Source organism: Phyllobates terribilis, unplaced genomic scaffold, assembly GCF_046119375.1.
Source record: "Phyllobates terribilis strain yellow unplaced genomic scaffold, ASM4611937v1 Scaffold_5__5_contigs__length_657084704, whole genome shotgun sequence".
Taxonomy (NCBI): Eukaryota; Metazoa; Chordata; class Amphibia; order Anura; family Dendrobatidae; genus Phyllobates; species Phyllobates terribilis.
Genome location: NW_027362765.1, coordinates 125,292,945 through 125,316,853, shown reverse-complemented (window position 1 = coordinate 125,316,853; position 23,909 = coordinate 125,292,945). Strand labels below are relative to the sequence as shown.

The window sequence follows — 23,909 nt, the reverse complement described above, 5'->3', positions numbered from 1 at the left end:
GTGAGTAGCATTGGGGGGGCAGAGGAGCTGTACAAGCTCACCCCAGAAAACATATACCGGACGCCGGGTCCACATCTACAGGGTCGTATACCCCCCTGTAGAGACAACCGGAGATCCCTGGAAGACTTCAGGTCCCAGGATCACCAAAGAGCTGATACGTACCAGAGCCAGGAGTCACGGAGGCCCCGCAAGCTGGGAGCGCGTACTCCAAGAGAAGGCCCTACCACAAAGTCAGCCGGTGCAGGACAGAGACAAAGTTAGGCCTAGCTCCAGGCAGGTCAGAAACTTACTACACAAAGGCAAGAAACAGGAGGCCCTATACCCGCTCACTGGGGAGGATCCTGATATGCACCCTTCACCCTACAGTGCTCCGGATTGTGCCTTGAATAACATCAGTAAAAGGTACTGAAGTGACTATCGTGTCTGTCCCTGTTCTTGCTCCGACCCGGCTGGGTCCCATCTGTCCTGCATCCTTTCTTCCCCGCTGCCCTGAGGCCTAGCTCCACCTGTGGGGAGCTATACCACGCAAGCTGCCTTAACACCGGCCTCAGTGGGCTGCCGCAGCGCTGGTGATCCTCACCAGACACCACAGGTGGCATCACAAACTTTTATATAATTTTCCATCCTTTTAAAGAGAGGCCCAGGGTACGGCCCTAGGAGCCAACTACCGCGACATCCCCCAAAACTAACAACAAGGCCCGGGCGCCGAGTCCCCCCATCCCCTGGGCGCGACACATGGTGCTGGGATGTACGGCATTTACAAAAGGGAAGTGGTTATACAAAAGATTTCCACATACGGCTCTTTGCAATCTCCTGAAGGACTGTTTCAAAGAAAAATCTGCTCTTGACTCATTATCTAGAGAGTTTTCCAGCTTGGCCTATAATTGATCAGGATGTAGCCTCACCGTGCCCCTGGGATCCCCTCAGTTCCTCCTGGAGCCCTCCTCACTGCTCCTCTCTTCTCTCTTTCCTTCTCCTGGGCCTCTCTCACTGGGTCCTGCTCCTCTCTCCACTCCTCCTGAGCAGAGCTCCTCCTGAGCTCCTGCTCCCAGCTCTCCCTCTGATCTCTAACTCTCCACACCCTCTACTTTTTACCCTCTCTTTTATACTGCTACCCTCTGTGCTCCCCTGATCTACTTCCTACACCCACCTCCTCTACCTACTTCCACCCTCCAGCTAGGGACCAGGGACTGTGCTCTCCCTTAGGACCAATCTTGCCCTTCCCTACTGAAGTGGAGTGTATTGGATGTGGGTGTGTGGGTCCCGGGTAGTACTCCCTCCTTACCTGAGAGTGGGGTACCACACCTCTGGGTGAGATGCAGTACCTCTGTGGCGACTGAACCCGCAGGGGCACCACATTAGCTCCTTCTCTCTAGCTATAATTAGTGCCAGAGGTTGAGTGTCAGCTCTTCTCCAGTTATAAGTAGTTTTCTTGTTTCCCATTTGTTTAATGTGAGGTGGATATGTCTCCTCCCTGGAAATGTGTTATGGATTTTAATTTTTCTCTATGACACTCATACTGTGCTATACACTTGAAGACACACACAGAACAGGGCCCCTGTGCAAGAAAATATATGGGCCTTTTGCAGTCCAATACCTCATCATAATGCACAATTCCACCTTGGAGATATAAATGGGTTCTCTTATCTCTTGGGCCCCTGTGTGGCTGTCCTGGTTGCACCAATGATATGTCCGCCACTGGTGCTCTATAGTAGGCCTAACGGTCCATGACTGATGAGAGCTTGCGCTCGAAGTGCATTATGGGATGGTCTATATGTGGGTGCCCCCCTATTACATGGATCACGTTTATTTGTAGTTTTAATTTCTCTCATTAGTAATATATCATCGTTGACTGCTGATGGTGAAGCATTTGCCAATTTGACGCCAGATACCGCCAATTATGACACTCGGCTGATGGTAATTGAAACTGATTATTCCGTTTTATAATATAAATAGCGCTAAAAGTTCAGTCTGCTTTAAATAGAGCCATTACATTTCCAGTGGGTTGGATTTCTGCATTCATTAAGAGGACTTTATATGGAAAAACAAAATGTTGTGAAAGACAGAGTCCATGAGGGATGATCAGAGTCTAAATACAACCAGTATCTATATATTTATAAGGTCAATGAAACAGCGCCATACCTGTCAGCAGGTTGTGTCTGTTATTGCAACTCATCTTCATTGAAGTGACTATCCCTGAAATACCACTCCTGACCTGCAGACAGATGTGGCGCTGCTTTTGGAAGAAAGCACTCATATTTTACTAATCCTATATTCCCTCCTTCAAAGGGGTTGTACAGTATAGAAAACCCACAGAGTGGTTTTCTGCTTAGATCCCTATTAGCTAGAGAGAGGTTAAAACGCGGCATGTCTGTACAATACACAGAAATCCTAATGATTTTAATGGGCACCATGCAATACTCTATTTCTCCTGTGGAGGTGCTGCAGGTGAAATGATAAGTTAGTGACAGATTACAGCTGATTGCTGGGGGCCAGGGAGCTCATATTCATTTTTATGGGCACCATGTAATATTTCATGTCTCTAGTGGTGGTAAATTGAATACTTCTTGACTGCATTAGTAAATTCTAACAAGAAAATAGAGAAGAGGGGATCCCTGTGTCTGACTCTCAAACTTTAGCTGGAGAGATGTTACAAAGAGCAGATCTCACGTCGAAGAATCCAATATACCTGTACATTGCACAGAAATTCTACTGATTTTAATGAACATCATGTAACACTTTATTTCACCTGTGGAGGCGCTGCAGGAAATTGAATGCTTCAGCTGTCTACTAACATATGTCTAACAAACATATAAAGTTGCAGGTTGATTGGTTTTAAATGGTTCTCCACTTTGTTCAATGCCTTTTTATTATGAGTCCCTAAAACTGTAAAACTGATCATAAGGTGCCCTGTGGATGCTGATCAAAAAGTTTCATTTTCCTGCAGCGCCTCTACAGGGAAAATTAAGTATTACATCATGCCATTAAAAATCAGTGGACTGTTTGTGAAACACATGAATGTACCTGGTCCTCCAGTGACACAAATATTTTTTGTAGCCTGTCTATACTTTGCCTAAAACATGGGAGATCCACCCTGTTGTATAATCAATTAGTAGAATAATGTGTTAAAAAACAGACAAGAAGTTTAAAGTTTCTTGGGTAAAGATGAAATCTTCAGAATAGCCACTAGGTGTCACCATGACATAAATCTCACTTCTAGGTAGAAAACAGGGTTCTTGTGCAGTTTGAGATCTGGGGGTGCAGAGGTAGTAGTCGCACCAAGACCCAAAGCCCTGGACACCGGTATTATAAAGGCCCGTGGTAAATAGGGATACGAGGTACAACTCTAAGCCCCACCACATGTTATTTATCATACTTATGTCGCAAGTAGACCACTGCACCCCCTATTGCTAAACCCCTGGTGGGGCCCTGTTACATATTCCTGTATCGAGTAGACAGTAAATAAAAGGTATAAGCTGATCATGATGCTGAAGCCCATGGTGATCAACTGTGAACTTTGCGAAAACCCAACAGCAAATGTTCAATTTCTCTGCAGCACCTCCACAGGTGAAATGAAGCATTACACGGTTTTTATTAATACCAATGGACTGTCAGTGTAATAGAGAAACATGTTGGGTCCTCCAGAGTTCGAGACAATATTTGTTGCCGCATTCTACTCCAACTATTAGATAAAGGTTCTGAATTGGGGTTCTTACTTAATAATTCAGGATTCTAGACTCCCATTTAACCCCTTAAGGACCCTGGGATTTTCCGTTTTTGCATTTTCGTTTTTTGCTCCCCTTGTTTCCAGAGCCATAACTTTTTTTATTTTTTGGTCAATATGGCTGTGTGAGGGCTTATTTTTGTACTTTTGAATGACATTACTGGATTTACCATATCATGTACGGGAAAACAGGAAAAAAATTCCAAGTGCGGTGAAATTGCAAAAAAAGTGCAGTACCACAGATGTTTTTTTTTTTTTTACCACGTTCACTAAATGCTAAAACTGACCTGCCATTCTTATTCTCCAGGTCATTACGAGTTCGTAGATACTAAACATGTATAGGTTCTTTTTTATTCTTTTTTATTTAAGTAGTGAAAAAAAATCCAAAGTTTGCAAAAAAAAAAAAAAATGGCGCCATTTTCCGAGACCCGTAGCGTCTCCATTTTTCAGGATCTGTGCCCGGGTGAGGGCTTATTTTTTGGCGCTGAGCTGATGTTTTTATTGATACCATTTTGGGGTAGATCCGATGTTTTGATCGCCCATTATTGCATTTTATTGCAATGTTGCGGTGACCAAAAAACTTAATTCTGGCATTTAGAATTTTTTTCTCGTTATGCCGTTTACCGTTCGGATTAATTATTTTTTTATATTGATAGATTGGGCGATTCTGAACGCGGCGACACCAAATATGTGTATGTGGGGTTTATTTTTTTATTATTTTATTTTGAATGGGGCGAAAGGGGGGTGATTTGAACTTTTATAATTTTTTTAATTTTTTAAACATTTTTAAAAACATTTTTTTACATTTTTTGCTTTCTTCTATAGTCTCCATAGGAGACTAGAAGCAGCAACTGTCCGATCGCCTCTGCTACATAGAGGTGATGAGCAGATCACCTCTATGTAGCAGAAATGCTCCTGTGCTATGAGTGCCGACCACTAGGTGGCGCTCATAGCAATCATTACATGACAACCGTGACGGGGTCACCGATGGGCGTGGTAAGTGACGCTCTTCCGGCGCGGCGCTGTTAAATGCCGCTGTCAGAGATTGACAGCGGCCTTTAACTGGTTAACAGCTGCGGGTGGATCGCGATTCCACCCGCAGCTTTTGCAGGCACATGTCAGCTGTAATAATCAGCTGACATGTGCTCGGTTCAGTGCGGGCTTACCGCCAGAGCCCTCACTGAACCGGGGATGATGGCCTGGGGCATACTAATACGCCCCAGGCTTTAAAGGGGTTTAAAAATAACCTTCGTTTTCATTTTTATTTAATAAATCCATAGTATACATGAAAGTAAGCAACTTTGTAATATATCTTATCAGAGAAATCTCTTTTTTTCTCCTCCTGGATTGAGTTTCCACTCTCAATTCATGGGTAAAATCTGTATTCAGTCAAAACAGATTATCACATTACTGAGTTAAGAGATGACAGTTGGTGCATATAACATTCTATGGAGAGGGGAAGGGGAGGAGGAAGGAGCTAGAGTCGGACACAGACATGCTGCTGCAAGTCCTACTGAAATGACAGTTACACTTTAACTTTTGCCATATGTAGCGCCCCGAGGGTTCGGCCGCTACAGGGATATTGCACCTCAGTCCAGAGTTGTGATATTCCACTCCCGGGTAAGGATGGAGTATGGACCAGGGCTCAGTTAGCTGCATACAGCACACACACCCTATTTCCGAGGGACAGCTCAACGGTGCTCCCACTAGACAGAAGTGCAGGCACGACCGACTATGTCCCTGCTGGAGTGGGGAGGGAGGGGTGGAACACCCAGTGCTGTAGGGGCAGATAGGGGTTGGTTCCTGAGCGTAGATAGGAGCTCATTGGTTGCTGGTCACCTGGGCTCATGGTCAGAGGGAGGTATATAAGGTGGGCACCATCTTAGATCTGGGTTCAGTCTGTGAGGAGAGGAGAGCTGACAGGGAGCAGCAGCTCAGGCTGAGTGCTGCTCCAGAGGCAGGCCTAGAGAAGAGGCCGGGGCCTGAGAGGAGAAGGAGAAGTGGGCCTGGAGAAGAGGCCAAGGGAAGGAGGAGAAGACAGAACAGGAAAGAAGGAGAAGAGAGAGAGAAACAGAAGGGCTCAGGAACAAGAAGGTGGAAGGGACCCTAAGAACCCACGAGAATCCAGGGTGAAGGGTCAGGCAGATTAAGGGTACCGGATCCCAAGTTGGTGGAGGAGAAACTACCCTCAGCCAAAGACCGGTCGTCGTGATCATTTATTGGTGCGACACCTCATCAAACCTGCTAGGAAGGCACCATATAGGACAGCGGAGGACGGGGCCCACGTTTACCCGCACAAGTCCGCGGCAGCTGGACAAAAGTGGGTCACTGGTGAGGCAGGCCAGAGAAAGGATTAAAGGGGGTCCTGTGCCATGCTCCTGAACTGCCTGGGAGTTGACCGAGCCCCTCACCTGGTGGACGCAGCACGGCTCGGGCAGTCATTCCCTGCAGAAGTGACTTGGATATTCACCGTGAGTAAAGACCCTGGACTGCAGTACGTTGTCTGTGTGCTCTTTCGCTCCTCCAGCACTACCGGTACTGGGACTCTCATCACCATCACTCTCACCATCCACTACACTGCCCTGGGGCCGCACTCTTCCCGTGGGGAGTCACACTACCCCAGCTGCACACCTCATCAGCCCCAGCGGTCTGCATGCAGCGGCGGTTCCTAATAACCGCAATCCACGGGTGGCGTAGTCGGACATTATCTAAAGTACAGTAGCAGACTACCATTGGTCTGACCACCCTGAGCCAGTGGGACCGGGCCGCCACTACTACTCCCAGCGTCTCCCTATTGCCCGGTTCCGCGTGCCCCACGGCCCAGGGGGCGAGTCACATACATTTAAATTATAACAGTTTTTTCAGGAGGACTTGCAGCAGATTATCTATTTCTAGCTCCTTCCTCCTCCTTTCCCCTTCCCTTTTCATAGAACTTTATGAGCACCAGCTGTCATCTCCTATCTTAGTAATGGGAAAATCTTTCTTCACTGAAAACAGATTTTACAGCTTTTGCCTTTGAGTTAAGAGTAATCTATGAATCCCTGAGGAGAAAGAAGATTTCTCTGATAATATATATTACGAAGTTACTTATTTTCATGTGTACTGTTGAGTTATAAAATAAAAATTAAAATAACGATTACTCTTTAAGCTTCGGGCACTGTTGAGACCAGGGCGGCGTCAGCACCCGGTGCACCCGGGCAATCGCCGGGGCCCTGAGCAGGCGGGGGGGCCCACTCGCCATCGGGCACCCCGCCGCACTATGGGACCCGTGAGTGGAGGAGAGCGGTGCCAGTTCCTGCTCCCCCCCCGCTTGCTCAGGGCCCCGGCACCCTGTGCAATACTTAACTCTCCCCGTGCCTCCGCAGCAGGTCCAGTCTCTTCCGTGGCTGCTGCACAGTGACATCTAAGGTCAGAGGGCGCGATGACGTGTTTCCACCGCACTCTCTCCTGAGCCGTCACAGCACAGAGCTGGAAGACACCGCGACGCTGAGGAGTCCAGAGCAGCGGCAGCAGGTGAGAAGTGAGGTGAGTATTTGATTTTTTTTTTTATTGTATGGAGGCATGGGGCATTATATGGTGGGGTGGGGGTTTGTGTGTGACATCCTGCATGTGGCATTATATGGTGGGGGGGGTGTGACATCCTGCATGGGGCATTATAAGGGAGGGAGGGGGTGTGTGACATCCTGCATGGGGCATTATAAGGGAGGAGGAGGGTGACATCCTGCATAGGGCATTATAAGGGAGGAGGTGTGTGTGACATCCTGCATAGAGCATTATAAGGGATGGGGGGTGTGACATCCTGCATGGGGCATTATAAGGGAGGGAGGTGTGACATTCTGCATGGAGCATTATAAGGGAGGGGGGTGACATCCTGCATGGGGCATTATAAGGGAGGGGGTGTGTGGCATCCTGCATGGGGCATTATAAGGGAGGGGGGGTGTGACATCCTGCATGGGGCATTATAAGGGAGGGGGTGTGTGGCATCCTGCATGAGGCATTATAAGGGAGGGGGATGTGACATCCTGCATAGGGCATTATAAGGGAGGGAGGTGTGACATCCTGCATGAAGCATTATAAGGGAGGAGGGGGTGTGACATCCTGCATGGGGCATTATAAGGGAGGGAGGTGTGACATCCTGCATGGGGCATTATAAGGGAGGGGGGGTGTGACATCCTGCATGGGGCATTATAAGGGAGGGGGGGTGACATCCTGCATGGGGCATTATAAGGGAGGGAGGTGTGACATCCTGCATGGGGCATTATAAGGGAGGGGGGGGTGACATCCTGCATGGGGCATTATAAGGGAGAGCGGTGTGTGAGATCCTGTATGGGGCATTATAAGGGAGGGGGGTGACATCCTGCATGGGGCATTATAAGGGAGGGGGGGTGTGACATCCAACATGGGGCATTATATGGGGGGAACAGCCTGCGTGGGGCATTATGTGGGGAGAACAGCCTGCGTGGGGCATTATGTGGGGGGAACAGCGTGCGTGGGGCATTAGGTGGGGGGAACAGCCTACATGAGGCATTGTGTGGGGGGAACAGCCTGCATGAGGCATTGTGTGGGGGGAACAGCCTGCATGAGGCATTATGTGGGGGGAACAGCCTGCATGGAGCGTTATATGGGGGCCAGTATTCTGTATGGAGCGTTATATGGGGGCCAGTATCCTGTATGGAGCGTTATATGGGGGCCAGTATCCTGTATGGAGTGTTATATGCGGGCCAGTATTCTGTATGGAGCGTTATATGGGTGCCAGTATTCCGTATGGAGCGTTTTATGGGGGCCAGTATTCTGTATGGAGCATTTTATGGGGGCCAGTATTCTGTATGGAGCATTTTATGGGGGTCAGTATACTGTGTGGAGCGATTCGCCGGTTTCTGTGCTATTGTAGAATTTACAATAGATATCGCTCATGTAATGTAAGAAGTGAAATCTTTGGCATTGTACTATATATATATTTCTCTGCGGTATCTGTGCATCATGAATCGTGGTATGTGTTAAAGGGTCCCACTGAGACTCTTTCGCCCAGGGCCCACAAAAACCTGGAGCCGGCCCTGGTTGAGACCCTTCTTGTCCTCTCTCAGGCTCCGGACGGTTAAGGCTTTCAGTTCTTGCCGAGGATAGACTACAGATGAAATGGAGGGAGGCAGAAGGACTTAGCAATGGATACAAGGTCCTAGTTAAACCTCTGACAGGTGAGATTATGAAGACTGATGGATCTTCTCTCCTCATAATGTGTAACCGACAAGACTAAGGCCTAGTCTTTTATTTCAGGGGACCCAGAGCAGGAGGTAATGCTGAAAACCAAGACCCCCAAAGTGACTGTAGGTGGCCTGGACCCTGGAAAGGAATATATACTCCAGATACATGTGATCCAGGGGGAGAACAACACTCTGATAGCCAAAAAGAGATTTGTCAGTGAGTAATCTGCACAGGCCCTCAAGAATCGTCACTGTCTTTATTAATACAGTACAGACCAAAAGTTTGGACACAACTTCTCATTTAAAGATTTTTCTGTATTTTCATGACTATGAAAATTGTACATTCACACTGAAGGCATCAAAACTATGAATTAACACGTGGAATTATGTACTTAACAAAAAAGTGTGAAACAACTGAAAATATGTCTTATATTCTAGGTTCTTCAAAGTAGCCACCTTTTGCTTTGATGACTGCTTTGCACACTCTTGGTATTCTCTTGATGAGCTTCAAGAGGTAGTCACCGTAAATGGTTTTCACTTCACAGGTGTGCCCTGTCAGGTTTAATAAGTGGGATTTCTTGCCTTATAAATGGGGTTGGGACCATCAGTTGTGTTGTGCAGAAGTCAAGTGGATACACAGCTGATAGTCCTACTGAATAGACTGTTAGAATTTGTATTATGGCAAGAAAAAAGCAGCTAAGTAAAGAAAAACGAGTGGCCATCATTACTTTAAGAAATGAAGGTCAGTCAGTCTGAAAAATTGGGCAAACTTTGAAAGTGTCCCCAAGTGCAGTTGCAAAAACCATCAAGCGCTACAAAGAAACTGTCTCACATGAGGACCGCCCCAGGAAAGGAAGACCAAGAGTCACCTCTGCTTCTGAGGATAAGTTTATCCGAGTCACCAGGCTCAGAAATCGCAGGTTAACGGCAGCTCAGAGTATAGACCAGGTCAATGCCATACAGAGTTCTAGCAGCAGACATATCTCTACAACAACTGTTAAGAGGAGACTTTGTGCAGCAGGCCTTCATGGTAAAATAGCTGCTAGGAAACCACTGCTAAGGACAGGCAACAAGCAGAAGATACTTGTTTGGGCTAAAGAACACAAGGAATGGACATTAGACCAGTGGAAATCTGTGCTTTCGTCTGATGAGTCCAAATTTGAGATTTTTGGTTCCAACCACCGTGTCTTTGTGCGACGCAGAAAAGGTGAACGGATGGACTCTACATGCCTGGTTCCCACCGTGAAGAATGGAGGAGGAGGTGTGATGGTGTGGGGGTGCTTTGCTGGTGACACTGTTGGGGATTTATTCAAAATTGAAGGCATACTGAACCAGCATGGCTACCACAGCATCTTGCAGCGGCATGCTATTCCATCCGGTTTGCGTTTAGTTGGACCATCATTTATTTTTCAACAGGACAATGACCCCAAACACACCTCCAGGCTGTGTAAGGGCTATTTGACCAAGAAGGAGAGTGATGGGGTGCTACACCAGATGACCTGGCCTCCACAGTCACCAGACCTGAACCCAATCGAGATGGTTTGGGGTGAGCTGGACCGCAGAGTGAAGGTAAAAGGGCCAACAAGTGCTAAGCACCTCTGGGAACTCCTTCAAGATTGTTGTAAGACCATTTCCGGTGACTACCTCTTGAAGCTCATCAAGAGAATGCCAAGAGTGTGCAAAGCAGTCATCAAAGCAAAAGGTGGCTACTTTGAAGAACCTAGAATATAAGACATATTTTCAGTTGTTTCACACTTTTTTGTTAAGTATATAATTCCACATGTGTTAATTCATAGTTTTGATGCCTTCAGTGTGAATGTACAATTTTCATAGTCCTGAAAATACAGAAAAATCTTTAAATGAGAGGGTGTGTCCAAACTTTTGGTCTGTACTGTACATGCACCTCAAAAAGTTTAGGAAAGGAATTGTACAAGATTAAAAAAACATGGCTACTTTCTTCCATAAACTATTCCATACCTGTCCACAGATGTGGTATTGTATCTGAGTGGGCCTTTAAAGTGAAAGGAACTGAGCTGCAATACCAAACATAACCTGTTGACAGGTGGGGCACTGTTTTGGAAAGTAAGATGCCATATTTTCTAATTCTGGTAAAAAAAAAATCTTCAGTGATGAAGATGATTTGCAAAAAGTTGTTAGGCATTTTTGAGACTCTGAAAAATGTTAAAAATTGAAAGTCCTCAGTTTTTTTATACCTTTTATTGGCTAACTGAAAATATGGTAACAAATACCGAGCTTTCCAGACTACCCAGGTCTCTTCATTCTGATGAAAGCTTGCTATTTGTTAACATCCTTTCAGTTAGCCATTAAAATGTATCACCCAAGGAGGACTCTCAATTTTTTTTTATATTTTTCTATCTATTGGCTAACATGGTACAAAGATATGTTTCATGTTTCAGACTGTGAGGAAATTTCATGAACATGGTTAACTCAGGGTTCAAAGTATAAATAGTTTGGATTTATGAGAAATGTCACAACTGATCGTGGTCCTCTGCCCATTATCTGATTTAGTAGACGATTTGAAAGCTCAAGTCAAGAATGAGAAAAAGAAACCAGAAGTAACTACAACTCCGAGGACTCCTGAGATGAACTCTCCTCCACCTGTAGAAAGCAGCACATCTGAGACAGGTCTGGGATGTGGAGGGGGTGTCAAAAAATAGGTTTCCTGATTTACTTCTCTTCTATACGGTCCTCTCTTCTCTTCCCTCTCCTCTCTTCTTCTCTCTTTGTATGACCTTTTCTTCCTTTTCCTTTGTCCTTTCTTCTCTTTTCTTATATTTTCTTATTTACTGCTCTTTTTTCCTTTGCTCTACTGTTATCTCCCTTCTCCCCAGTTTCTTCTACAATCTTCTGCTTTCCTTCTTTTTCCGACTCTTCCCCTCTTTTTTTTGCCTTTTGCTTTCCTCTTTTTCTGTCCTCTCCTTTTCTCTCTTTTATTCTCTATCCTTCAATTTCTCTTCTCTCCTTCTGCTTTCTTTTGTCCTCTCATTTGCTCATCTCTCTTTTTTTCGCTTTATTCTTGTTTCCTCTCTTTGTTCTTTATTTTTCTTATCTCTCCACTTGTCTCTGCCCTCCTCTCTTCTTTTGTCTCTACTGTATTTTTCTTTCCTCTTTTCTTGTCCTCTACTTTTCCTCCTTTTCTTCTGTTTACCATATTTTCTCCACTTATTTCTTTTGTCTTTTCCTTTGCTTGTCTCGTCTTATTCCTTTCCATTTCTCCATTTTCCTCCACTCTTGTTTCCTCTCTCCCCTTATCTCATATTTCTTATCTTGACTTTTTTCCTCTGTCCATTTCTTTTCTTGTCTTTTTCTGCTTTTCCTTATTCTTTTTTTTGTCTTTTTTTCTGTCTCCTCCTTTTCTTTTTTGTCTCCTACCTCCTTCTCACCTCTTTTCTTCTGCTATCCTCTCTTTGCTTATTTCTTTCTTAAATAGTTTTTGTTCTTCTTTTTATATTTCTTTTCCTACTAAACACACTGACTTGTTTCCGCTTCTTCTCTTTTACTCACTCCTTTATCTTCCCTCTTCACGTTTCTTTCTTTCATTTCCCTAGCCAACTGACATTGGGTGGCTTTAACCCTATAGATATGTTGTCTAGTCCAACTTTATTTTTCTTTGTAGAGAGAGCAACTGTCAGTGACCTACTAGTCACCCAAAGTACCAAAACACAGGGTACCGACATAAAGAGATCTAACCCTTCGAGTACGACTATGGTTCCCAAACCTACTCAAAAGATTTCCTCCAAGATGGAAAGAGAAGTTTCTGGGACAGCTGGTGCTCCACGAAGAGGTGATAAAGGCCTGCACAGCCCGCTAGACAGTCAATCAGAGGTCATTACTTTTCCTGAATGAATTGTCCTCTTCTCTCTCTTCAGCACCAATGCACCACTGTGACACAACCCTCGAGTGGGACATCATTTTACTGGTGGACAGTTCTTGGAGTGTAGGACGTACAAACTTCAGACTTGTGAAAAACTTCCTGTGGGGAATACTCAGCCCCCTCCACATTTCACGGGACAAGATTCGCATTGGTACTGTGACTTTTATTTGACTCTATAGGATAAAAAGCATCCCTTAAAAATGTGAGGATGGTGACCAAGTGCTTGGGGACAATAACTGGTGAAAAGTGGGTATTGGTATATAGGTAGGGAGTAGAGAAGAAGTTAAAGGTCCAGGGTATAAGAGAGTGATATGGAACTTAAAGGGAAAGGTTTTGGGAAAAAAAACACATTTATTGGCAAAGGGTTAAATCAATTCCTTTAAAGGTTACATAACATATTCACAGAGATTTTTAAGATTGCTCATTTGCTTTCTAAAATGCAAAGTTAAGCAACATTCTGAATTATCGTCATAAAAAATTGTCTACCATTTTGCTGCTGCTAAGGGCATGAAAGTCATTCATTTAGCTCATACATGTTAAACTCTGGCCCGTAGGGTGATTATACTTGGCCCACGGCGCCGGCACCGCCCCCCCTCCCGGCATCCTGGATGCCGATACAGTTGAAACCAATAATGGAAGAGGAAACGTCAGCTGACGCTCACTCCCCCATCATCCTCCCTCTGCGTCTGATGTCTCAGCACAGCGGGCACGATGACATCACTATTTCATGCCCTCTGTGCCGAGTAGTGAATAGCTTTAGAACACCTGCTGCCGAGACCGGTGTAGCAGGGGAACAAGGAGAGGAGAGTATTTTTTTTTGTTACTATGGGGCCCATTCTAGAGTATGGAGGACTATGTGAGGCCCGTTATTCTGTATGGAGGACTATATGGGGCCCATTATACTGTGTGGATGACTATGTGGGGCCCATTATACTGTATGGATGACTATTTTGAGCCATTATTCTGTATGGAGGAATATGTGAGGTTGATTATACTGTATGGAGGACTATGTGGGACCCATTATACTGTAAAAGGCAATGTGGGCCCATTATACTATATAGAGGGCTATGTGGGCCCATTATTCTGTATGAAAGACTATATGGGGCCATTATTCTGTATGGAGGACTATGTGGGGCCCATTATACTGTATGGATGACTATGTGGGGCCTCTTATACTGTAAAAGGCAATATGGGGCCCATTATGCTATATAGAGGGCTATGTGGCGCCCATTATTCTGTATGGAGGACTATGTGGGGCCCATTATTCTGTATGGAGGATGATGCGGGCCCATTATTCTGTATGAAGGACTATGTGGGGCCATTATTCTGTATGGAGGAATATGTGGGGCCCATTATACTGTGTGGATGACTATGTGGGGCCTCTTATACTGTAAAAGGCAATGTGGGGCCCATTATGCTATATAGAGGGCTATGTGGCGCCTATTATTCTGTATGGAGGACTATGTGGGGCCCATTATTCTGTATGGAGGATGACGTGGAGCCCATTATTCTGTATGGAGGACTATGTGGGGTGGTTATTCTGTATAGAGGACTATGTGAGGACCATTAAACTGTATGGAGGACTATGTGGGGTGGTTATTCTGTATAGAGGACTATGTGAGGACCATTATACTGTATGGAGGACTTTGTGGGGACATTATTCTGTATAGAGGACTACAGGGGCCCATTATACTGTATGGAGGACTATGTGGGGCCCCTTGTACTGTAAAAGGCAATGTGGGGCCCATTATTCTATATAGAGGGCTATGTGGTGCCCATTATTCTGTATGGAGGACTATTTGGGGCCCATTATTCTGTATGGAGGATGACGTGGAGCCCATTATTCTGTATGGAGGACTATGTGGGGTGGTTATTCTGTATAGAGGACTATGTGAGGACCATTAAACTGTATGGAGGACTATGTGGGGTGGTTATTCTGTATAGAGGACTATGTGAGGACCATTATACTGTATGGAGGACTTTGTGGGGACATTATTCTGTATAGAGGACTACAGGGGCCCATTATACTGTATGGAGGACTATGTTATGCCCCTTGTACTGTAAAAGGCAATGTGGGGCCCATTATTCTATATAGAGGGCTATGTGGTGCCAATTATTCTGTATGGAGGATGATGCGGGGCCCATTATTCTGTATGGAGGACTATGTGGGGCCATTATTCTGTATGGAGGACTATGTGGGGCCATTATTCTGTATGGAGGACTATGTGGGACCCATTATTCTGTATGGAGGACTGTGCAGGGATCACAGTTAGGGCATAATACTGTGTTGAGATCACAATACTTTTTTGGAGAGGTTGAGGGGTGGTACAGTAGGGTCATCATGCCGTGCATGTGGAGGGTACTGTGGAGGAATTCACTGTGGGGGTATCATAGTGTGTTTGGGGGCAATGAAAGGAAATCTAGGGGCTTCAATAGGAGGAAAATTACTTTGTAAGGGCTGCAAAGTTGTTTGATATGCTCTTCTGTGACCTTCCCCAAATATTAAGTTTTTTTTTTGGAGGGGGGGAGACGACGACAATCGAATTAAAGCTTCCGCCATAGGGCCCCATGATTTCTATGTACGCGCCTGCCCACGAGGAAATACCCAGTGCTCCAGTCATGCGATCTGACTCTTAGGATCTATTAATTAAAATGTGCTTTTTTTTGCTTTGCAACCCCTTTAAGTTTGTTTCCATAGGAAAAGATTTATCGTTATATTTGATGATAAGGAAAATGTCCTCAATTGTAGACTTGTTTTTAATAAATAGCTAAGATGGCCCTCGACTTTGTCCAATTTTTTAATTTTGTCCATCTGTGTATTTGAGTTTGACATCCCTGATCTAGCTCAATGCTTTGCACAGCTAATACAAATCCATCAGCGCTACTGCTCCTGATTCTGGCAGCACTCTGCTCTCCCCTATGTTCTCTCACTAACAAAGATAGCTGCATGGAAGAGGTTATACACAGATGTACACAGTGTGGAGAACGGAGTATGTATCTGCAGGCTCAGGGAGGGAAGCAAAACCAGTCTATAGAAGAGGAGGAAGGAAAGCACATGAAGTCAAAATAAGTGCAGGATAGAAGATGTGCTGATATATGATCTGCACCTTGATACACACAGACTTCCCATCCAGCCTATATTACTTTGAGAGACACTCGCACAAGAGAAAAATCTGAAAATTGGGTCAGAGTGTAAACTGCATATCAGGGCGTCTGAAAATGAATGAAGGAATGAATTGAATACCGATTTGGATATCTGGATCATACCCAATATACACACCAATGATTTACATGTGTTTGTGACCTCCATCTTTAGGTCTTTCTCAGTATAGCAGAGAACCACAGACTGAGTGGGACCTGAATACATTTACTTCTAAAGCCGAAGTCTTAGATGCCATAAAGAGAGTGAAATACAAAGGAGGGAACACATTCACTGGTACGCAATGGATGATTTTTAGATTGCGCCAGGGTCTTGGACCGTTATAACAAGTATGTTTGATGTATGACTAGGTGTGGCTCTTATCCACGTCTTGGAGGAAAATCTCAGAGAGGCCTCTGGGGCCCGGCCCTCGGCAGGGAAGGTGTTAATCCTGTTAACTGATGGGAAGTCACAAGATGATGCAATTATAGTTTCTAAAAGTCTCAAACAATCAGGAATCTACATATTTGCTATCGGTAAGGATACATTGAGGCGCCAGATTGTCAATTGACAATGTCATTTAACTATTAAAAAAATGCATCTGGACATATTGGATTTGCAGGGATTAAGAACGCAGATGAGTCTGAACTGAGAGAAATAGTTTCTGAGCCAACAGAGCTGACTCTACACATGGTCCCTGACTTCCCAATGCTTAGCTCCTTGGTGGGAGATGTGTCTCGAGCTCTCTGCATGAGACTGAAGATGAGGAGGAGGGAAGCAGATCTCGGTAAGACGTCTGGAGGGGATAGGACCTTAGTAATGACTTTTTCTCGACTTCTTAGTAATACTTGTCCTTCTATTACAGCATCCTGGCATATTGCTGGACCACGTTTGGTTGACCCTCATCCCAGTCCTACACATCTAGTGGTCTCAGATGTAACCGCTAAGAGCATGCGGGTCTCCTGGACTCCTCCTCAGCAGCCTGTCAGGAAATATCGTATAGTTTACTATCCATCCCGAGGAGGGACCCCTCAAGAGGTGGGACCACTTGTTAACAGGGTTATCCTTTTCTTCTAGAAACAGCTCCACACCTTTCAGCCTTTGCTCCATTAAAGTATATAAGGCTGAGCTGCGAAACCGCACACAACCCGTGGGCAGATGAGGATCAAAACTGCCAATACTTGTTAAATAATGGTACCAAATACCAGTACTATGTGGTATAATACAACCATGTAGTAGGGCCTAATAATTATTAGGAAAGAGAAGATATGGACGTGTTCATATAATTGTAATTATTCCCTATGAACAGGTCCATATCTTCTCTTTACCTAAAGCACCTTCAGTTGGTGGTATACCCCATACAGTATGTACTATCATAGGTCTTACCCTCCCTACCTTATCCTATAATTCTGTCATTGATTTCCAGGTAGTATTAGATGGAGACTCTTCCTCTGCCGTTCTGGTGAACTTGACGTCTCGTACGGACTACCTGGTGTCTGTGTTCCCTATCTATGTCAGTGGTGTCGGAGCAGGACTTCGTGGAATCACCTCAACCTGTGGGTTCCTAGTGAAAAAGAAGCCAAGTTGCTGATTTCAAGCTTCCCATACCTTCTTTTAACTAAGTGGGAGGGATCTAAAACAAGTCTGTGCAATATGCAGAGGCAGACCATTGTATAGCTGATAGAGTTTCCTGTGGCTGCTTCCTACAAATACAGTGGTGTGAAAAAGTGTTTGCTCCTTCCTGATTTCTTTTTCTTTTGCATATTTGTCACACTTAAATGTTTCAGATCACAAAACAAATTTAAATATAAGACAAACATAACACAAGTAAACACAAAATGCAGTTTTTAAATGAAGGTCTATATTATTAAGGGAAAAAGAAATCCAAACCTATAGGGCCCTGTGTGAAAAAGTGATTGCCCCCTAAACCTAATAACTGGTTTTGCCACCCTTAGCAGCAACAAATGCAATCAAGCGTTTGCGATAACTGGCAATAAGTCTTTTACAACGCTCTGGAGGAATTTTGGCCTATTCATCTTTGCAAAATTGTTGCAATTCAGCCACATTGGAGGGTTTCCAAGCATGAACCCCCTTTTTAAGGTCATGCCACAGCATCTCAATCGGAATAAGGTCAGGACTCAGGACTTTGACTAGGCCACTCCAAAGTCTTAATTTTGTTTTTCTTAAGCCATTCAAAGTTGGACTTGCTGGTGTGTTCTGGATCATGTCCTGCTGCATAATCCAATTGTGCTTCAGCTTAAGGTCATGAACAGATGGCTGGACATTCTCCTTCAGGATTTTTTGGTACAGCAGAATTCATGGTTCCATTTACCACAGCAAGTCTTCCAGGTCCTGAAGCAGCAAAACAGCCCCAGACCATTATACTACCACCACTATATTTTACTGTTGGTATGATGTTCCTTCTCTGAAATGCTGTTTTATTTCTACGCAAGATGTAATGGAACATACACCTTCCAAAAAGTTAAACTTTTGTTTCTCGTCAATCCACAGAGTATTCTCCCAAAAGTCTTGGCGATCATCAAGATGTTTTCTGGCAAAACTGAGACGAGCCTTTATGTTCTTTTTGCTCAGCAGTGGTTTTTGTCTTTGAACTCTGCCATGCATGCAATTTTTGCCTAGTCTCTTTATTATGGTGGAATCATGAACACTGACATTAACTGAGGCAAGTGAGGCCTGCAGTTCTCTGGATGTTGTTGTGGGGTCTTTTGTGACATCTTGGATGAGTTGTCTCTTGGGGTAATTTTGGTCGGCCGGCCACTCCTGGGAAGGTTCACCACTGTTCCATGTTTTCGCCATTTGTGGATAATGGCTCTCACTGTGGTTCGCTGGAGTCCCAAAGCTTTAGAAATGGCTTTATAACCTTTTCCAGACTGATAGCTCTCAATTACGTTGTTTCTCATTTGTTCCTGAATTTCTTTGGATCACAGCATGATGTCTAGCTTTTGAAGATCTTTTGGTCGACTTCCCTTTGTCAGGCAGGTCCTATTTAAGTGATTTCTTGATTCAGAACAGGTGTGGCAGTAATCAGGCCTGTGTATGGCTAGGGAAATTGAACTCCGCTTCCCAAAGATGTGATAAAACACATTTAATTTATGTTTTAGGGTGGGGGAGCAATAATTTTTTTCACACAGGGCCCTGTTGGTTTGGATTTCTTTTTCCCCTAATAATTTCATTTAAAAACTGCATTTGGGTTTACTTGTATTATCTTTGTCTAATATTGAAATTTGTTTTGTGATCTGAAACATTTAAGTGTGACAAGCATGCAAAAGAATAAGAAATCAGGAAGGGCCAAACACTTTTTCATACCACTGTACTTACACCCAAAAGGTCAACAAAGACAAGATGTTGAGTTGCAGCTCAAATATAAAAGGCATGAAGGGATTGGAAGAAGAGGACTCAGTCATTGTGATACTAATTGCTTTGCTTGTTTTTGTAAATTTCTAGGTTGCATTTGGGATAATTGTACTAACTTGACTAATGTCTATAATTTATTGTCTGCTGCCCTTTCCAGCACCACTGAAATCTCCCCGTGCTCTCACTGTGGATCAAGTGACTGACTCATCCATGCGGTTGCACTGGAAGCCATCGGAGGGCGCCATGCACTACCTAGTGACCTGCTCTACAGAGACTGATCAGGGTCTGGAGGTGACAGAGGTAATGCTGCTTCTTCCATGTCTCCTTATAGTTCGACAGAACCAATATTTAATAACTGTTTGCATTGTAGAATAAGGTGGAAGACACAAAGTTCTCTCTGTCTGGGTTATTGCCGAGAACCCTGTATAGTGTGACTGTGGTGGCCGTGTCCGGGGAGGAGTCCAGTGACCCTGTCACTATTCAGCAGAGGACAGGTATGTTCTGGTAGTTAATCTGATGACCTTGATAATGACACATTGATGTAATTAGGTTCAGTGATGAACGCAATCAACTTTCATGTGGTGTCCTAATACTTCCCAAATAATGGTACCATATAGTAAAAATATACCAGTGCTATACAATACTATATATATAAAACTGCCAAAATAATGTCATATAGTGGCTTGAGAAAGTATTCACCCCCTTTGCTTTTTACCTATTTTGTTACATCACAACCTGTGTTTAAATATTTTTGTAATCCAATTTGTGTGTGATGGAGAAGCACTAAATAGTATAAGTTGATGAAGTGAGAAAAATATAGGCATAAATTACATTTCTGGGATCAAATAATTAAAAATTGGCATGTGCGTATGTATTCACCCCTTTTGCTATAAAGCCCCTAAAAATGATTCCCCGGAGCATCATCAAATCCATTATCATCAAATGGAAAGAACATGGTGCTACAACAAACCTGCCAAGAGAGGGATGCGCACCAAAACTGTCATCCCGGGCAAGGAGGACATTAATCAGAGAGGCAGCACAGAGACCAAAGGTAACACTGAAGGAGCTGCAGAGTTCCAAGCAGAGACCGGAGTATCTGTCCAAAAAATCACAATAAGCTGAACACTACATAGAGGTAGCCTTTATGGAAGAGTGGGCAGTAAAAAAGCCTTCACTTACACAAAAATTGTAAGGCTCGTTCTGCGTTTGCCAAATGACATGTGGGAGACTCCCCAAATGTATGCTGAGGTCAGAAGAGACCAAAATTGAACTTTTTGGCCACCAAGGTAAACGCTATGTAAGGGTGTGACAGGAGATTTCATATGCCTCTCCCCCTAAAGACAACATCTGCAAGGAGTGTGTTCAAATATGTGTTGTGACGTGATTTTATTATATTTCGTTTAATAGGCACTAAGTGATACAGTTACTGTAATACAATGTGATTAATGTGTAATGTAAACAATCCATAGTACATAGGGAAAGCCTAGGGTTAGGTTTGGTGTATAAGGCATAGCATAGGACATAGGGATTAAGCTAGAAAGGGGAAAGATTCAGCTGTGTGCATACTAGATATAGGAAGTATAGTGCACAGTTTAGTATACAGTTAAAATGATTGGTCCAGCCCAAAGTGGGAGGGGTTAGGGCCAGTAAAAGGCAACCACTTCCTGGTTTTAGTCAGTTGGTGAGAGTTCATTGGCGACAGTTGCTTTGGGGAGTTCAAGGTACACTGAGAGGCTAGTACAAGTTGTGCTAGGTGGTATGAGGCCTTGCCAAACTCTCTGTGGATATTCCTGCAATGTCTGGAGCCTATGGCTCGAGTCGGTGGCTATAGAGAGCGTCGACACCCCTTCTGTACAGAGGAAGTTGGACGTGGAACCATGTGCTGAATGTTGAAACAAACTGGGTGTCCCCTGAGTTGTGTGCGGCTGTTCCTGAGTTTTCAGAACTGAAGATAGTGGAGGCTTACGGCAGGCAAGTGAGTATAATGCATCCTACACAAGATGGCACACTGGGCCAAGATTTATTTGTGGGGTGCCAGGGCAGCCCCTCGACCATGACTACCGTCCTGCACCCCTTACTGTTATGTCTGGCGCCAAACCAGCACAGCCCATCACGCCAAGAACACCATGTGGGGATGTTTTTTGGCAGCAGGGCAGGGAAAATGGTCCAAGTCAAGGGGAAAATGGATGGTGCGAAATACAGGGATATTCTTGAGCAACACCTGTTTCAGTCTGTCAGTGACTTGAGACTGGGACTGAGGTTCACTTCCAACAAGACAATGACCCAAAGTTTAGTGCTAAAGCAACACTCGAGTGGTTTAAGGAGAAACGTGTAAATGTCAAAGCCCAGACGTTAATCCAATTGAGAATCTGTGGTCAGACTTGAAAACTCCTGTTCACCAGAGGAAACCATCTAACTTGAAGGAGCTGGAGCAGTTTTGTCTTGAGAAATGGGCAAAAATCGCAGTGGTGTGATGTGGAAAGTTCGTAGAGATTTATCCAAAGCGACTTGCAGCTGTAATTGCCGCAAAAGGGGGCTCCACAAAGTACTGACTTTAGGGGGTGAATAGTTATGCACACTGAAGTTTTCAGTTATTTTGTCCTGTTTGTTGTTTGCTTCGCAATAAAAAGAAAACCAAATGTTCCCAGTTGTAGGCATGTTCTTTACATGAACTGATGCAAACCCTAAAAAAACAGAGAAATTCCAGGTTGTGAGGTAGCAAAACACGAAAAATGCCAAGAGGGGTGAATACTTTTGCAAGCAACTGTACAACCCTAGATGATAATGTGACGCCTCTACTCGTAAAGCCCGTGTTTTACCCTGGGTGTTGGGGGACTCGGTGTTCAGGGCCGTCACATTAGAAAGAGATGGTGTGGGCTTGTCCGGGTTGAGTGGCTGATTAACGACTACGCCACCTGTGGTGCCTGGTGAAGGGTCACCAGCGCCGCTACAGTCCGCTGAGGCTAGGTGTCGCGGCGGCCAAAGTTCTCACCGCTCCCCACAGGCGGAGCAAGGCCTCAGGGCAGGCAAACAGGAAAGAGAGGGGGTAGCAGTGCGGGGAGTACGGGCACCGCGTCGCATGGTATGGCGCGTAATGAACAGTCCGGAGGCCATAGGGGTGAACTTCCAAGGCTTTTACTCACTCAGAGATGACAGCGGGAAGGCGACTCCCTGCTCCCCGCGGAGTCCTGCGGCCACCAGGGATGGGGGTCCGACTACCTCCGAGGAAGTCCAGTGTTCGGTAGCGACCCTACACCAGAGTGTTCCTGCACTACAGACTTCACCCTTTCCCGTCTGTGCGTGTGTAGATAGGCCGGGTCTCCCTCTGAGCTCCTCTCAGGACTAGGGCACGGGTGGCAATTCCTCTCCATCCGATGCCCGGTGGGATCCTCAGGGCCTAACCGGGCTTTCCCATCCAGGACATAGAGTACAAGGTCGGGTGTCGAGAACCGGTACCCCTCTTGCAGCCGGAATCCCTCTGAATAGATCAGGTTGGCGAGGACAGGTGGCGTGCTCCGCTCCGTCTGCATCCTCCCCGGGACCCATTTGCTGGGGAGCCGCACTCTAAAGCTCCCGGAGCCTGCTTTATCCTGGTCCTTGGCCGGGTTGAGACATTCCTTGTCTACAACCTACCTCTCGTCCCAAGGCCAGGGTACGAGGGCTGTGTCCCATGCCGGTGCAGGCCCACACAGGATCTGCGCTCCCTGGCGGGAGTCACATTACACACAGTAATTGGACAGCACAGTGACAGCCAACAGACTAGCAAAGGCTAGACAGAAGAACCAGAGAAGAACTCTGAACAAGTTGGACCAAGATCAAAGATGGCATTCTATTAAATATGAAATCTAAAGTGTAACTTACTGGTAAGTCCTCCACCCTCACCCACTAACTGGTTCCTACCACTTTGTGTTCCCCAGTCTCCCTGTACCCAGGGGAGCAGCACCTAGTGCATACTAGCTCCCTCTGGTGGAGAAGTGTGGTGTTGGATGCAAAAGGTTAGGTCATAACCTTCGCACTGGCCTTACCTCAGAGGAGGAACACTACACTCCATTAGAGAAGTGCAGCATAGCATTCCTGTGGCGGTCGAACCCTCAGGCGCGCCACAATAATATCTATACAAAAGTGCCAATATAAGTGCCATTTACACAAAAGTTTCATACATTCATCCTGTAGTTAATATTAATATACGGTGCCCCAAATAATAGCAATCTAATAGCGTCATGTAGTGCCTAGTAATAATGCCGTACAGTGTCTATATGACAGTGTCATACTGTGTTCAGACTATACTATGGTACAGGAGGGAATCGCTGGTCTTCACGCTTAACTCTGAAAATAGGTGTGGACTTTCCTTCAGGTAGATTCCCAGGCTGTGGTCCCCAGAATATTAATCGATAACAGTGTTGTGTAGTGCCCACATTACAGTGTTGTGTAATTCCCATATAACAGTGTTGTGTAATCCCACATTACAGTGTTGTGTAATGCCCATATAACAGTGATAAAAAGGAGGAACAAGGAGCTAAATGGTAAAGAGCAATAGAAATTTTAATAATTAAGTTCAATAAATAAACATCATCA

General features: G+C 45.0%; 1 protein-coding gene across 3 annotated transcripts in view; it reads left to right on the top strand.

The window, feature by feature from the left end:
* The window catches only part of COL20A1 (collagen type XX alpha 1 chain), a 162,247-nt gene that overhangs the window by 40,082 nt on the left and 98,256 nt on the right, over positions 1-23,909 (top strand). For 2 of the 3 annotated variants that reach the window (XM_073682936.1, XM_073682934.1), the window contains exons 3-13: positions 8,809-8,919; positions 8,999-9,142; positions 11,455-11,571; positions 12,563-12,730; positions 12,816-12,971; positions 16,137-16,256; positions 16,331-16,495; positions 16,582-16,997; positions 17,386-17,515; positions 19,492-19,634; positions 19,705-19,828. In XM_073682936.1, the coding sequence (XP_073539037.1) occupies positions 8,809-8,919; positions 8,999-9,142; positions 11,455-11,571; positions 12,563-12,730; positions 12,816-12,971; positions 16,137-16,256; positions 16,331-16,495; positions 16,582-16,997; positions 17,386-17,515; positions 19,492-19,634; positions 19,705-19,828 (1,794 nt within the window). The remainder of the gene's footprint in view (positions 1-8,808; positions 8,920-8,998; positions 9,143-11,454; positions 11,572-12,562; positions 12,731-12,815; positions 12,972-16,136; positions 16,257-16,330; positions 16,496-16,581; positions 16,998-17,385; positions 17,516-19,491; positions 19,635-19,704; positions 19,829-23,909) is intronic. The other variant, XM_073682937.1, reaches the window with a different exon arrangement.